Here is a 15,217-nt window from a genome sequence, read left to right as displayed (position 1 = left end):
AAGGCTGTTCCAGAGAGGTGACTGCAGTGCAAAGCTGAAGTGATAACAAGGTTTCCCGGTGTTTTATTCTGCAGCTGTCCTGTAAAACTTTCATTAGTGCTCTTTGCCACGCAGCCCGCAGCTGCCACTCTTTTTACACCTCAGCACCTCGAGTTTTGTCTTTATGGTGACATTGTCTGGCTGGCGAACATGTTTGTGGCTGACTTGTGTATGTTAATGGTGTGTATTTCTGTTTGTGTAGAAGAGTGTTCGTACTGGCTGCCTCTCTATGGAAGTGTGTGTTGCCGCCTCGCAGCCCAGCCTCAGTGTATGACCCAGCAGATGAGGAGTGGACCTTTGAAGGTGTCGGTAAGTTGGAAGTCTGTGTTTCCATTTTATTTTTGTCCGTGCTCTTCTCATTCTAAGCTTCACCTCCCCTGTTGAGGTTACCAAGTCGTTTTACCTCTGGTGAGGAGGTTGGATTGAGGAAAAGTAGATAAGCAAGGTATTTGATATGGTACTGACCCAAATTAGTTGGATTGAGAAGGTGCGGTCTCCACTCCAGCCACTGGATCACTTAAGCTTGGTTCTATACTGAGTTTAACTTTTCTGTCATTATTGAGACTAACATGAAACCAGTGTTACACTCGCAGAATTGTAACGGTCAATATTTTCCATATAAGGTTTATCGCACGAAAAGAAACAAGATCCAAAGTCACATTAATACAAACTCGCTGCAATGGAAAAAGTCTGACAGCGGCGTTTTTATTGGAAGGGGCCCCACATGCCGTGCACAGAGTTGTAATATATTTTTATTGAACCACAAATGACGTGGTGAGATTATTAAGTAAGAAGCGGATTGCCCCGGCCATTGTGGCTATATTTTAATAATAAACAAAGAAATGGGCTAGAAATAAAGGGAGACTATTTGTTTATATATACTATTTATATGTCTGTCATGTAAAAACAACTCCATCTTGACCCAAACACGACATATGTTGTCCACACAGCAGTTGGGAAGTGGCCCTCACAGCTGGACAAAAGTGTATGGCGTCCTGAAAGGAACCAGCCTCTCCTGCTACCAAAGACAAGAAGACGTCCAGGATAGCGTGGACCCGGCTTTCACCATCGCCATCAACAAGGTCCGAAACAAAAATCACAATCTCACTAATGTAGATTAACATGCTGAGCAACTTTGTGTTTTTTTTTCTGTAAGAGTCTCCATTTTCACTGTTCTGTATAAATGGCACCGATGCTGTAAGGGGGGGATGAAGTTGACCTTTCTGAAGTGGTATCAGAATTGAAACAAAAGTTGGAACCTGTCCAACTTATGTTGAACGCAATTGTCATTGTCCAACAAGTATCTTATATCGTCCTCCAATGTGTGATAAATGTGTATTTTTGAACAGTTCTAAAATCGACAGACCGTGCAGAGTTGTTGTAACCACCTTAAATTGTCCTCCCTGTTTATAATCTTGTCATTCCAACTTCGTTAACCATCTTAACTCATTCACTGCCATTGACGGGCATAGACGTCGAAAAGTACATTTGTTTTACCTGGGCTGGGAATGAAGGATTAATGATGCGTCCCAAGTCTCTCATCATCAGTTATTTCCGATAAATATTCCAATCATGAGTGACGTAAATGTCTGCCGTCCAACTCAGTATTTAGATAAAGATTAAGATAAAGATGTCCTTTATTAGTCCCACAATGGGGAATTTTGCGTTGTGACTCATGCAGAAGCTTCTTGTCTCTTATCCTTTGTATACAGCTGAACCACAGCAAAGTCTACGAATCAGTTACTCAGGTTGAAGGGAAGAAAAATTAGTGGAGCAACACTGCCATCTAGTGAATTTAATAAATACATTTGGAAAGAGAATTCCAAAAGGGCATTTATTTGGATGAAGACTAATGAGAGTCATTTCATGGAAGCTGATTGCGTGTATTTTTTTTTTTTTGTCTCGATGCCAACAGGAGACAAGGATACGTGTGTCGGAGAAGGACGCTCAGGGCAAAGCTCAGAACGTTTGCATCAGTAACCAGTACGGCGGCGAAGACGTCACACACATACTCACCACCGACAGTCGGGATGAGACGCACAGGTGGATGGAGGCCTTCTGGCAACGCTTCTATGACATGAGTACGTGCTTGGCAAATTCATCATTGTGTTTTGATCACTTCCTGTTACATACATGAAAAACATTTGAATGTGAAGCAATCGTGCTAACTAACCACTTGCCTGTCATGCTGCCTTGTCAAATCCAATCAGAAGACATTGCTGTCCTTCTCAAGGGCAAACTTGTCATCTGATTGCTTTTTGTAAAAAAAAAAAAATAAATAAATAAAACATGTTGTCTCCATTTCCATCACGCAGGCCAGTGGAAGCAGTGCTGTGATGACTTGATGAAAATTGAACAGCCATCACCACGGAAACCAGCCCCCGTCACGCCAAAGCAAGGCTCCCTTTACCACGAAATGGGTACGATGTTTGTATAGAATCATGTGCCCGTGTGCATGGAGGAGTGCTACGTGTCTGACATCTCCAAATTAACAATCTGCCGTGCTGCTGTTCTGCACTATTAGACCGACTTGAGACTGTGACTCACTCTGTCCTATTTTCTCTGCTCCTTTGGCCCCGTGTGCTCGTCACTCCTTTGTCTCCTTTTTCTTTGGAACCTCCAACACGTTTTCATCCGCCCAACTACACCCACTCATCTACCTTGGTCAACCTTCCCATCCCCTCCATGCTTTCTGTTTTGCCCACCTTCTTTCTCCCCCCCCCCCCTCTCGGCTGTTCCTAAATACCGCTGGCAGCCCCCCTTGCCGCACCCTCCAGTGAGGGTCTTCTGCTGCAAGACAATGCTGTGTCCGCCGAGATTCGTGCTCTTCTCTCATCCTATTACAACGACAGGTGACGTAGGAGGAGCCTGTGTGATTATGTCACACAGATGAGGTCTGATCACATTACATACATGTCGTAAGAGATGGTTAAAGGATACACGGGTATAGAAAATGGATATAAATAAATAGAGGATTAAACCCTATCTCAAATGGTGGAAAACATGAGTAATTGCTCTATGTTTTAAAAATTCCAATATTAATAGTTTTAAATGTAAATATATTTTTCATTTAACCATTTCAAAACATCACATGAGGGGGAGCTATGTCATACCACATATATTATCACGGCTGTGATTTGATCACGATAACAGTGATATAGAGAACAACATCACAGCCTCGAGCTAACGAGCCAAAGCGGCATTGTCGCATTAAGTATTTCACATGAAAGTTGTGAGTAGTGGAAATTTACACAAAATCGTCCCGAAATGCAAAATGAAGCAAATTCATGGGACAGCTGTGTGCTTGTTAGCTGCGTTAGCACGTTGGCTGAATGTCCACTCCTGCTCGGTGTGTCATTTAATCACATGAGCACACCTGGAAGTTGACAGTGATCTCCAGGCCTTTGTCCTCATCTGACAAGCAATCGTACTTAAATCAAACTCTATTTCTGGAAAGATTTTTAACAACTCATAGTAATATTAGTTAACCACTGATTATTCATGTATGCCAAAAAATCATTTTAGAAAAGGGATACAATATGGATACAATCTTATCTAATCAAATTGCTCCATTGGAATTAAAGTTAAAAGCAACTTAACCGTACTTAGTCTGTGATTATTTCACATACTGATACATCGTCATTTTGATTTAACTAATTCAAATGTACTTAAACTAAAAATGTTGCCAAGGTTTGAATAGTTTTAACCTCAAGTGTGCACTTTAAGATGCAATAAAAGAGTTCAGCACTAATTGCGTACTCGCATCTTTTCTACAGTTATTGAGTCTCCCGACGAGTTCGGCAGCAGCGTGCCGGACATGTTGGCCCGGAGGATGCAGGAACTGGAGCTGCGCAGCCAGCTGGGCACATCTACCACCTGGATGTCCCTCTTTGCGGAGAACCACGCAAAAAGTGCCGGCCCCCCTCGTCCGTGTACCTCCTGCCTGGCGGGCCACGGCCCCCTCATCCCCCACCGCCTCTCCCGGAGCCCCGCCAGCCCCCCGCGGGCTCTCCTGTCCTCGGACGCCAGCTTGACGTCAGACAGCGACAGCCACTGCAGCACCAGCCCCTGCTCTCGCCACCACGGCTGGCCCGACCCCTCGCGCGGCTTCTCCCTGTCGTCCCCGTCCCGGCCGAGGCCCCGCACGCTCTCGCTGGACGCCAAGCTCAGCACGCTGCGGGGGAGGGGCTACGCGGGAGGGGGCGCCTTCCACTGCCCCTGCCGGCCTCCCACTTCGTCCCTCTCGCCGCTGCCCCAGCGCAGCACGCAGACCACGCTGTCCTGTTCCAGCTCCACCTCCAGCAGCAGCTCCAGCAATAGCGAGGGCGGACACAGCCCAGAGTCGTCCGAGTGCGCCGCCTTCTCGCGGCCCTCGCCGGCCAGACGCAGCCTCAGGAACCTCAGGGCCAGACTAGACCCACGCAACTGGCTCCAAAGTCAGGTGTGACCTCAAGCCGAGGAGGCACTTCCACGAGACTGGTGAAAATCGAATGGTAGCTACTCACCCACTTTAAGAGATATTGAGTCATGCTGCTTGGGAGCACCTGCTGACCTTATCCCCGTTCAAACTGGAAGCTACTTTCGACTCCATTTCTCCCCCCCGGCTTCATTCTGACTGTCATCACTGTTCATCCGCTTGCAGTTTTGTTGGGACGAAATCACGTGTTTTCTAACAATGGTGTCCAGTATGTATGTTGTCAATACGAGTGAGCATGTGATGGAATGACTCTAAAGCAGTGGTGTCCAATCTACGGTCTGGGGGCCACTTGCGGTCCATGACAGATGGAAAAAATATCGTTTGACTCAGTGTGTGTCATTTGCCTGTTTTGTACAATAGTGGTGCCTTGAGATACAAGTGATTTGACTAGATGTGTTTTGCTATGAAACATGAGGGATATTAACTATATGACAGCAATGAGCTGAACTCATGATGAAATATTTAATAAAAAAAAAAGATGCTTCAATTTGTTCATTGCCAGTTTTCCCATTTAACTAAACATATAATAAAGAGTTACGTGTATTCAAAGCAACCAAATAGCTTTGCCTTAATAAAGTTTGTTTGGCGTAATAGTAAGAAAAATTCTAAAACGTCATAGATTGGCGAATGAATAGCATCAGTGTTGCAGTATTATAGAGGATATTTGAATTCAAACAGTGGAGAAACACATGTAGACCGAAGATAATATGCACAAGCATATATTTTTATCCTTTGCAAAAAAAAACACAGTGTTACAGGAGCTTGCTGTTCCATTCAATTTAATTATGTGTGCTTTTATAAAGTACAATATTATATATCAATACGTTTATTTTTAAAAAAAAATTGGGGAAAAAAATGAAAACTCTTGTCTCGGGGCACCACTGTACTTTCTTTCTGAATTTGGTAGCAGAGCAGAAGACGAAGAAATTGGTTTCTCTCTCATTTCTTGTTTTCCACCAATCACACTTCACTAAACTAGCCATAAAATGTTTACTCATTACACCGCAATGAATAAATATAATTCAGGTGCAGCAGCAAAACAGCTTTCTGCCCTTTTGTCAAAGGTTATCTTAGAACAAATTGCGCTTGGAATCAAAATGTATGTACAGTACAGTAATATATAAAAGCAATTTATAATTGCTTTACTTATCTTTACCCATACTGAGGGATTAATTTTAGCATGTAAAATTTAAAAAAAAAAAAATGAAGGTGAATAGCAAAGTGGACTTTTTCTGTATGCAGCCCTTGGAAGAAAAGTCTGGACACCCATGCTTCAAAGGGTTGCTGTCTCTTCCCTGTACTGTCATATGTAACTACGAATAATCACACACACACACACACACACACATGTATGATCTGCTCACTCCACCTGGTTGTATTGTTGCTATTTTTATCCTGCATTATTTGGCTGGCATTTCAATTTTTTTAGATCATTGGATGATTTGAAGCTGTTCGGTTGAATTTAATTCAACTGCAATGGTCGTTACATTATAGCAGGATAGAGCACGAAGGAGGATTAGGGCCACACTATAAATTTGAACATACATTTGTTTAATAAAGTTGAAGTTATATGATCAAAGCTCTAACAAGATGTGTGATTTCATTCAGTCACACAAACTAAATATTTCAAGTTATAGATGACTTTATTCATCTACTAGGGAAATCCACTAAGAAGGCAAATTCCCCATGTGACATCGCCTATGTAATTGTTAAATTCACAGTAATCGTAACTTGACTTTTATATATTGATGGTATAACCATTAATCTTATAAAAAAAAAGTCAGACTTCATTCTGTAAAAGTATTACTTTATTCTTGCAACACAACTTTTTTTTTTTTTCCCAAAATGTATGCTCATAATATTTTTACTTCATTCTCATGTATTTGCAAGTTCATTATTGTCCAATTATAAGTTACTGAAGTAAGATTATGATTATATTTTCACAATACGGCAATGTTTGCCCCTCTCCTTTTGTTGTTATTTTGGCTTCACTCTCCTAAAATGTCAAACGTTTTATTTATTTTCAGTGTGGCTCGAATGTTAACGTAGAACATGTAAAACCGTTATTTATTATTGCATTTTTTGTCACGGATACATAGGAGAAAAATAATAAGTAGACAATTTGAAAAACAACTACAACTTGTCCATTTAAATGTGAAAAAACTGTAAATTTCCTGTTGTCCAATCACTACAGCAGAGTCAGCATTCTTCACCAGTACGGTTTACGAGGGCGGACATCCATTTTCCTATTGTTACTGAAAATAAAGAGTGTCAAATGCTTGCAAGTGGCATTTGTTTCTGTACTAATGTTTCTTTTTTTTTTATAAATTAACAAATAAGCATCCTTGCTCTGTCTTTATGTTCCATTATCGTGGATGATTTGCAGCTACCGTTATGTGTCATGAGGTTGGATTGACTGTTACATTGCGAGAGTTCTTTATTGTGGCAGCCTGCCTTTGTGTTTCTGCATGTAAACCATCCAAGGGGAACATGAGAAATGTGTGAATAAAAAAATATTATTAAAAATAAATGAAATGAAAGCAATTTGATGATGGACTTCATTTATGTAATAGACATGAAATCTGATCTGCATGAACAATGCTTTAACCAAGATAAAAGAACAACTCCTACTTTTCACATTAAATTTCAATATGAACAAAGCTCTAACTCACACTTAGTGTTGTACGCTGCAACGCTCTTGACTGCATCATTTCTTGAAGTTTGCAAAATTGAGTGCACTACTTGGTTACAGCCAGTAGAGGCGCTGTTGATTGGCTGTCAACTTGATTGGTTCCTGAAGAACTTCAGGATATCAGCAGTGACTGTAGTTAATTTGTAGTAAAACAATTGCTGCAAGAATTACGCTATTTTTAGAATAGATATGGAAGGGAAAAAACAAAACAATTCAACTATTTCTCAAGTTTGAAATTTATCTCATTTTAAATTTACAATTCATTTTCCTGAGTCGGGTTTTACCCAAGATTCATTTTTAATATGAATTCATATACAAATACATGTTGCCATAATAAATATCTCAATTTACTATAATTGACGTCTTGTTTTTCTTCATTAGAGCACCAACTATTTAAGCCTACACAGCGCCTCTACTGGTTTCAGCAAAGCACTGCACTCCAATTTGCCACACGATACAGAATTCAACAATTGACAGAATTCAGTATGCCCATGGCTAACAATAATACACATCAAGCTGCAAAAGCCAGCAAGATAGCTTATTATTTTTCTCTGGCAGCAAAGCCCCTGGGGAGACATCTCATGTGAAGATGAAAAGTATGTAAAACAAGTCACGAAAAGGAAGGTAGGAGGGAGGCTTTATTGTCATTGTTGAACGAGCCGAGCCTTAAACAGATACGCAGATAGTACAAAGCACTGTTCCAAACATGGGAGGTAGCAGATGCTGATTGTATGCATAGACAAATACTACGGCCGTCTTAACTAGGCTTCAATGCCTCGGTGCTTGTGCTATTGTAATTTCATATGTGCAATACATATATGTAGATATATATATATAAAAAAAAACACAAATTAATGTATCTCAACCTCAAGCAATACATCATCAGAATATCATAGAATCACATTGATCAGTAGGCTTCATTCTCAAGTAATCCAATGGCAACATACAACATACAGAAAGTTTGGCAACCATTACATTTGATATATTTTAACGACGTGTTCAGGGCATGTGCGCGTGCTATGCAGGCGTCCAATCAGCAGATGCCGCGTGGGTGGGATGCCCTGAGTGCCACGCCGGCCACCGTCCTCCATGCCCAAGTGGACAACTTGGCCGGGCATGTTCCCGCTCTGCTGATGTACGAGCTGGCGATGCGGTGGAGGCGTTTGGCGCCGAAGGTGTTGTAATGACCCGGCAGGACTTGATCCACCTGCTCAGACACGAACGTTTACATTTTCGGATTCTCCTTTTGAAATCATTTAATTCTACATGCAGTGTATACACAGAAACCTATGTCTTTCAAATATTGTTCACACATCTGTCTAAATATGTTGGTGAGCACGCAGAGATACTGATTATTGCACAGGTGGGGCTTAGGCTGCCCGTGAATTAGGTAACTCAAATGTGCAGTTTTAGAATCAATTTGATAATCCGAAATAAGCATCCACATTTTAATTTGTCTGACAGAATGTGGGTAGGCTCTGCAGTTTTGGCTAGCGACACTGTTCAAAAGAGAACTCCTGAACTGAAGTACTTTTGTTTTTTTTTCAGCTGGTGGGGGAAAAAGAAGCTTTCTATTTGAGGGAGACGTTCTCTAATCTATGGTGATTTTGAGGTTCTCGTGGGCTCCACCAGATGGCACTGTGGTGAAAAAAAAGCTTGAAATATTTTCATTATTATTTCTTTTAATTTTACATTTCTTTGTTTTTATTTTATTTTGATGACATTTTGTTCAAATAATTAATATGATGCTTTAAAAAGTAACAAATAAACTTTTCATTGTTTGAAAATATACTTGCTTCATTTATTTGCATGTTATCCCTCTACATGGAATCTAAAGGCAAGGCTCTGATGCCTAAAAATATTCTGCTTCTGCTGTTTTATTTTTTTAAACATTTATTTCTGTAAAAGGATTTATTGAACTTATGTGCAACACATTTAACTCCGTCATTTTTAAATGAAATTTTGGCACAGTGTTCATGCTTGAATGCTGCTTAGTGTTACAGTGAATACCAATAATGTTAAATATACTGGATTTTTATACGGGTCATGATGGTGGCACTTGGTGTGGAAGCTGCCCTATCCAATGAATCTTTGGCGGTTCGAGTGTTACCTGTTCGCTGTCCACCAGGCCCACTAGGCGCTCGCAGCTGCCGATGTAGTCGCTGACGTGGCTGTACGGCAGCCAGTCGATCATGGCGCCGTCGTACACCACGTCGCCGCTGAACAGCAGCTTGTTGTCGCCGTCGTGGAGGCAGATGCTGCCCCGCGAGTGGCCCGGCATGTGTAGCACAGTCAGCTGCCTGTCGCCAAGGTTGATGACATCACCTACACACGAGACCACGTTGATTGATTGTTCATTACAAAAATGATCAGTGTCTCCATTTTTGTTCTTTACGGCTATATTTTGGAGTTAAATTACCATTGTTGTTTTATTCCATGAACTACTAACATATCCAACCCCCCAATTCCAAATACATTTATTTCTAAGTTTTTGATGGAACAATTATTTTACTGAACACAAACTTGAATGGTGAGTTAAATATTATTCATGGGGAACTATTGTGTATTGTGCTTGATTTTTTTTTTCCAGGTATTTTGGCCAAATTTCTTTCTTCCAACCATGGATTCTAAAAAAAAGTGTCCATCCTTTTCTTATAGGTCAGGCGTGGGCAAGCTACAGCCCAAGGCCACATGCGGCCCGTCAAACGTTTTAATCGGTTGAAAAAAAATTAAATGAATAAACCTTGTTAATGTTTTATTTTTTAAATACTGTGGTGTGTCAAAGACATATTTTGTTGTAATGTTTTTGTTCACTTTCATTTAAAATAAATGTATTTTTTTTCTCAGATGCGGTGAGGTTACCAAAACACTCCATTCCTCTGCTCCTGGTCCGGCCCCTCTGTCAAATTTTAGAACCCATTGTGGACCGCCAATCAAAAGGTTTGCCCATCCCAGTTATAGGTGAACATACTGTAGGTATGAGTCATGCTTAGAAATGAAACACACTCACTCTTGTGCACATAAACACACGATGCAATGACACAGTCCAGCTGCACTGCAGCAGTCTGACACAGCGGAACCGACGTGTGTGCGTGCGCGTGTGTGTGTGTGTGGTGCGTGCGTGCATACATTGTTGGAGCGTAAATGGCCCATCTTGGGTGGTTTCTTTTCACCTGTACACAAAGCCGTCACGGGAATGCATGCTGTTTATTTTATATTTCCGCCAAAGGAAGTGTAGACACCCCTATACTTTTACCGTTCATCTATTAAACATGTAATTGCATCACGATCGACCGTGATGCTTTTAAAGAAAGAGTGGAACCTTTTCCTTATCGAAGTCCACTGAAGAGCATGAAGATGAAGATACAGCACATAGTATTCTACGTGTCCGTTCATTTTCAATGTGACTTATACTCATTAGGGTCAGAGGTGAGCTGGGCACCTGCCCCAACTAACTTTGGGTGAGAAAAATTAGATGTCTGCTAGTCAGAAGCAAAGGTGCACTGTGTTTATGGACTTGGCGTGTGGCTTCGCCACATGGCAGAAATTGGAAGTTAAGTCAAAATTTTCTTCATGCGTTTTATATGCCCCCACGAGTCTAAATACGACATTATGATTGATATTGCGTTTGTGGAATGTGACCATTTTTAAAAAGGGGTTCGATTGACAAAGGACCGAGGTTGATTTTAGTCCGGCCCACGAATCGGTCCTCGTGCGTGTGATGAACCTACCCAATGGGCAAACAACAAAAATTGCCTCAGAATACGTCAAAAGCGCCACGACCAACTGTTTGTGTATGAAGAGACGTGAGACAGCAGTGTGCGTTCAGGCGTGACTGTATTTCGGGTCACCGGCCCGACAATTTTTATGAATAACGCCAGAGGGTCGAGTCCGGAACCATACAGAGCCGGACGGCGGGGGACTGGCCGGCAAAAAAGGGTCGAGTGCCCAGCTCTGCAAGTTACGTACGTTACTTTAATATTGTGGAGCGTCGATTCCTTTACTAAATACATTTTTAATAGGTAACTAACAACTGTATGTATGGATCAATTCATATAACCCCCCTCAAAACACACGCGCACAAAAAAAATGTCCGGCCACGAAAAATTGTTATATCGGGTTGGGGGGCACCATCTTAGGCCCCCCAAAGGGGTACCACCGGCGCCGAGTGTAACACATAAGATCCCCGCCCTCTCCTCGAGACCCACTCTTACCCTCTTGCAAGATGTGCGTGGGCTGCACAGGCTTGACTTTATAATGCCTGGCCCTCCAGCCGGGACTGGGAGCCTCGGCTATCTCCCTGTCACTGAGCCAGGTGACCGTCTCGTAGTTGTCGCCGTTGGCCAGAGCCTCCACCTCGGCGCTGTGGACGCCCACCTGTTGGAACTGATGTAGGCCGCCTGAGTGATCGAAGTGGGCGTGGGTGGCAATGGCCAGCAGTGGGTTCTTCCGCTGTGGGTCCTTGCCCAGCAGCCCCATGGCATCGATGTAGTCCGGAAGGCTCCTCAAGCCGAGTCCCGTGTCGATTACCACGTCCTGGTGGGAGCCGCGCAGCAGCCATATGTTAGCCCGGTTCTGCGACTGGTAGAACCGTTCCTGGATCCAGTAGAGTCCGTCGCCGAGCGACTTGTGAGCGTACCAGTCGGCCGCGGACATCCCAATTCATGCAAGTTTCGCGCGTGGATGAGGCGCTAATCGAGCTGTCAGGTTGATTTTGTGGCCGTGGAGCTGCTAGCTTCAGGGGAGAGCTGATATGTTTTCATTAGGGTCAAAGCTACAGTCGCTTACACACCCGTGGAGGAGGAGAACGCTGTGATTGGACGAGCGTGCGGAAAAGAAAAATTCGCACGCCGATGACGATTGGCTGAAAATGAACGTGGCGTCACGTCATGGGTGGGGAATTATAAAGCCTGCAAACCACATGCGGACTTTAGCTGGCGTGGTAGCAAAGCTTGCACTTCTCAGTTTAATGACCAAGTGGAAGCATGCAAACGTGACGTGGACGCGTATGACAAGCCAGGTCTTCAAATTAAAAAGCGTTGACTTTTGTCTTATCCTGACAACACTTTACGCCATCTTTACTTTGAGTAAGTATGTCCATTTTTACGATGGGATTGTGTTGGAAAAGCATGAGTCTGAGGCCAGGTCATCATGATGATGTCATAGTCTCGTGCGCGCGCGTGTGTGGTGCAGGTATTGAGGTGGTTTGCAGCCATGGCGGGGAAGGGGCGTGGGGTGGCTGCATTCACTTTCAACATTGACGCACTGGGCATTGGCAGGGCGAGCATGCCAGAAGCCAGGTTGGCACCCACTCCACTCTTTCCAGTAAGTATCCAGTATATACACAATCATGCAAGGACTCTTATTAGTCTGTCATGGTGATTCTCGATTCATCTTTCGACCTGCATTCCTACCCTCACCTATGGTCACGAGCTGGGGGTCGTGACCGAAAAAAAAAATAAAATCCTGGATACAAGCAGCAGAGAAAGGGTGAGAATCTCAGGTGTATGGGAGGGACTCAAAGTCAAGCCGCATTGAGAGTAGCCAGATGAGGTGGCAAATGGTTAGGATGCTCCCTGGACGCCTACCTGGTGAGGTGTTCCGGGGATGTCCCATCGACAGGTAGTCCCGGGGCCAACACAGGGCACGCGAGAGAGACTTGCTAGCCTAGGAACACATCAGGATGGAAGAGTTGGCTGACGAGAGTAAAGTCTGGGCTTCCATGCTCAAGCTGCTGCCCACCTTACCCAACAGCGGATAAGTGGTTGAGAATGGATGGATGGCAATCTTAGATGTAGTGTGACATTCCGTACATAACTCTGCAACATAGCACCTTGACATTCAGTAATATAATTGCACTGGCACCTCGCTCTCCCATGGTTGCCATTGTTACATGGTAACGGCTGTATCTGATAGGGCAACACCTTTTTCAGTCCCGCCTCCTGTTGGCAGGTTGATTTGAAAAGATAATACAATTCAATATAACACATATTTGCACCCCATAAAAAAATGCAGCCGACAGACTTCAAGCCAGTCCCCCTGAAGGTCGGCGAGGACGAGGACTACATGCTGGCTCTCAAACAGGAGATGAGGGGAACCATGCAGCGGATGCCTCACAACATCAAGTTTCAGTCCAATAAGGTAGGTGAGTGCTTTTGAAACCTAACTTCGGACAGAGAGGATCCGACTATGAAAAGTGGCTGCCGCCGAGAAACACAGTGCCGCTCTCTGCAAGTGAGTCATTTATTAAATAAGCCTCGTGTGAGGGGAAGAGAGAGGTCGATTTACGGAATATTAAGTTTGAGCTGCTGCAGAGTGCAGACAAGCCTACTTAATTTGTGGACTCGAATGCGGCTGCTTGGATAAAATGACCAGTTTATTTCAACACAGACTGTTAAAATATTCTGGGGGTGTTCAGTTTAAAACTATCCTAAATAACTCGACTTATGCTAGTCCGGTTTGTACCCCCACATTAAGGGTTAATAATTTTGATTAGTATTCCATTGGGCTGAAAGAATTTTGCATGTCTCATTTACTCCAAACAGATGTGGAGAAATACACAGAGAGATACAAGAAGCAAAAGCAGATACAAGATGATGACTGGACACCAGGTATGTTTTTTTTTTTTAAAAACATCCTATTGCAGGAGTACAATGTCACGCTTTAGTTTCATTTTTTCAGATTGGAATGTCCTCCCAAAGGAGCTGATGCCACAGAAGAAAACTAGGGTGAAAGCAGGTACAGTATTTTAACTATAACATGAATCCATATCGTACAAATGGGGTTGGTGGGCTCCCTCTAGTGGTATGCAAAAGAATCACTGCCTAAGTACAGTTCAGTAGTATTTAACGTTTACATTAAATTTGCATTTAATCTAATAACTTTTTTTTTTTAACATTAAGGTATAATTTTTATTGAACTTTTACATTCAGTACTTTGTGATTGAATCGTATATTTTTTATTTCTGTATTTCAATGCCATGTGAATTTGTTGATATTCTAATGGGGTTTTTTTTTATACCCACTCAACAACTAAAACATAATTTAAAATTCGGCCAGGATTTGAGTAAGAATTTTGATTGGCTAAATCCAACAGGTCCAAAGGGGAAAAGAGTGAAGATATCCAGTAAAGAAGCAGAAGCGGTGTTGACCAAATTGAATGTGAGTAGTTTTGTGCATTTTTTGGGGGGTTGAATGATGAGTTCCTTGGTGTTGTGCAAATGTTGACCGTTCTTGTCAACACATCAGGAGCTGGAAAAGAAAACTGATGGTGACAAATCAGATGAGGAGAAACCAAACAAAGAAAATGAAGATGAGGAGGAGATTGAAGAAGAGGAATATGAAGAAGAGGAAGTAGAGGTAAATTATTTCAATATGACACCTAAATTCATTCGGGTCACAATATAATAAAAGGAGATTGTATTCTTTTGTAGGATAATGACTACATTGAGAACTACTTTGACAACGGTGAAGACTTTGCTGCAGGTAGTGATGACAATATGGATGGCGAGGCAACATACTGATGCTTCCAGGCTCAACTTGTTACTTTTCATTATTGCTCCAGAATGATACTTTTGTTTAAGATACTGTTAAAAAAAAGCAACCTTACTTTAAAGACCTCTGTAAATACGAAATGCCAAAGTGTATGTACGCTGGCAATATTTGAAAATAGATTTATTTATTCTCCAGCCTATACGCACAATTACACAGGTTGAAAGGCACATCAACAGAGAATACTTTTCCAAAATCTACACAAGTGGTGAAGAAAAAGGGCTTTTGCAAAAAATAAAAAATAAAATGATTTCCTCATATTGTGGGAATTCTGTGCAACTCTGAAGTTTTCCACTGAGCTTTTTATTTTTAAATGCAGTACTCTCCAGTCATTCTAAAGGTGAAGTCATCCAGAAAGGTTATTCAAGATTTTCAATACTAATAGTGTACAATGGCGCAATGGTCGTGAAATATATTAATGAAATCCAAATGTAACACTATGTGAACAATCATTTTCAC

The 15,217-nt window shown here is 42.3% G+C and overlaps 3 protein-coding genes across 5 annotated transcripts in view; 2 read left to right on the top strand and 1 right to left on the bottom strand.

Annotated features, from left to right (window-relative positions):
• The window catches only part of rtkna (rhotekin a), a 63,102-nt gene extending 56,042 nt beyond the window's left edge, over positions 1-7,060 (top strand). For all 3 annotated transcript variants that reach the window (XM_088292323.1, XM_088292328.1, XM_088292329.1), the window contains exons 7-11: positions 242-348; positions 990-1,121; positions 1,955-2,120; positions 2,355-2,459; positions 3,816-7,060. In XM_088292323.1, the coding sequence (XP_088148449.1) occupies positions 242-348; positions 990-1,121; positions 1,955-2,120; positions 2,355-2,459; positions 3,816-4,486 (1,181 nt within the window). In that variant the 3' untranslated portion in view covers positions 4,487-7,060. The remainder of the gene's footprint in view (positions 1-241; positions 349-989; positions 1,122-1,954; positions 2,121-2,354; positions 2,460-3,815) is intronic.
• A 767-nt stretch (positions 7,061-7,827) lies between these two features.
• Positions 7,828-12,028, bottom strand: mblac2 (metallo-beta-lactamase domain containing 2). The gene is made up of 3 exons (XM_088292332.1): positions 11,423-12,028; positions 9,319-9,533; positions 7,828-8,415 (listed from the first exon to the last, which is right to left on the bottom strand). The coding sequence occupies exons 1-3, from the start codon at positions 11,862-11,864 to the stop codon at positions 8,242-8,244; spliced, it is 831 nt and encodes a 276-aa protein (XP_088148458.1). The 5' UTR covers positions 11,865-12,028; the 3' UTR covers positions 7,828-8,241.
• A 90-nt stretch (positions 12,029-12,118) lies between these two features.
• polr3g (polymerase (RNA) III (DNA directed) polypeptide G) lies at positions 12,119-15,044 on the top strand. Its single transcript, XM_088292333.1, has 8 exons — positions 12,119-12,295; positions 12,402-12,533; positions 13,224-13,353; positions 13,754-13,819; positions 13,890-13,946; positions 14,304-14,368; positions 14,456-14,566; positions 14,641-15,044. Exons 2-8 carry the CDS (start codon positions 12,423-12,425, stop codon positions 14,728-14,730), a joined length of 630 nt encoding a protein of 209 aa, XP_088148459.1. The 5' UTR covers positions 12,119-12,295; positions 12,402-12,422; the 3' UTR covers positions 14,731-15,044.
• Positions 15,045-15,217: the final 173 nt, after the last annotated feature.

The sequence above is a fragment of the Idiotropiscis lumnitzeri genome, chromosome 1 (assembly GCF_059441095.1).
Source record: "Idiotropiscis lumnitzeri isolate Australia: NSW breed Sydney's pygmy pipehorse chromosome 1, RoL_Ilum_1.0, whole genome shotgun sequence".
NCBI lineage: Eukaryota > Metazoa > Chordata > Actinopteri > Syngnathiformes > Syngnathidae > Idiotropiscis > Idiotropiscis lumnitzeri.
Note: the sequence above shows the minus strand (reverse complement) of the source record. Positions and strands in the feature narration are given on the sequence as shown.

Excerpts from the sequence above, each read along its gene's own strand:
- mblac2 (XM_088292332.1), bottom strand. The coding sequence starts at position 11,864 with ATGTCCGCGGCCGACTGGTACGCTCACAAGTCGCTCGGCGACGGACTC. Across the intron at positions 9,534-11,422 it reads CACGCACATCTTGCAAGAGG|GTGATGTCATCAACCTTGGC; the intron begins GTAAGAGTGGGT and ends TCTCGTGTGTAG. Across the intron at positions 8,416-9,318 it reads GCCTGGTGGACAGCGAACAG|GTGGATCAAGTCCTGCCGGG; the intron begins GTAACACTCGAA and ends GTGTCTGAGCAG.
- polr3g (XM_088292333.1), top strand. The coding sequence starts at position 12,423 with ATGGCGGGGAAGGGGCGTGGGGTGGCTGCATTCACTTTCAACATTGAC. Across the intron at positions 12,534-13,223 it reads CACCCACTCCACTCTTTCCA|CCGACAGACTTCAAGCCAGT; the intron begins GTAAGTATCCAG and ends AAAAAAATGCAG. Across the intron at positions 13,947-14,303 it reads GAAAACTAGGGTGAAAGCAG|GTCCAAAGGGGAAAAGAGTG; the intron begins GTACAGTATTTT and ends TAAATCCAACAG.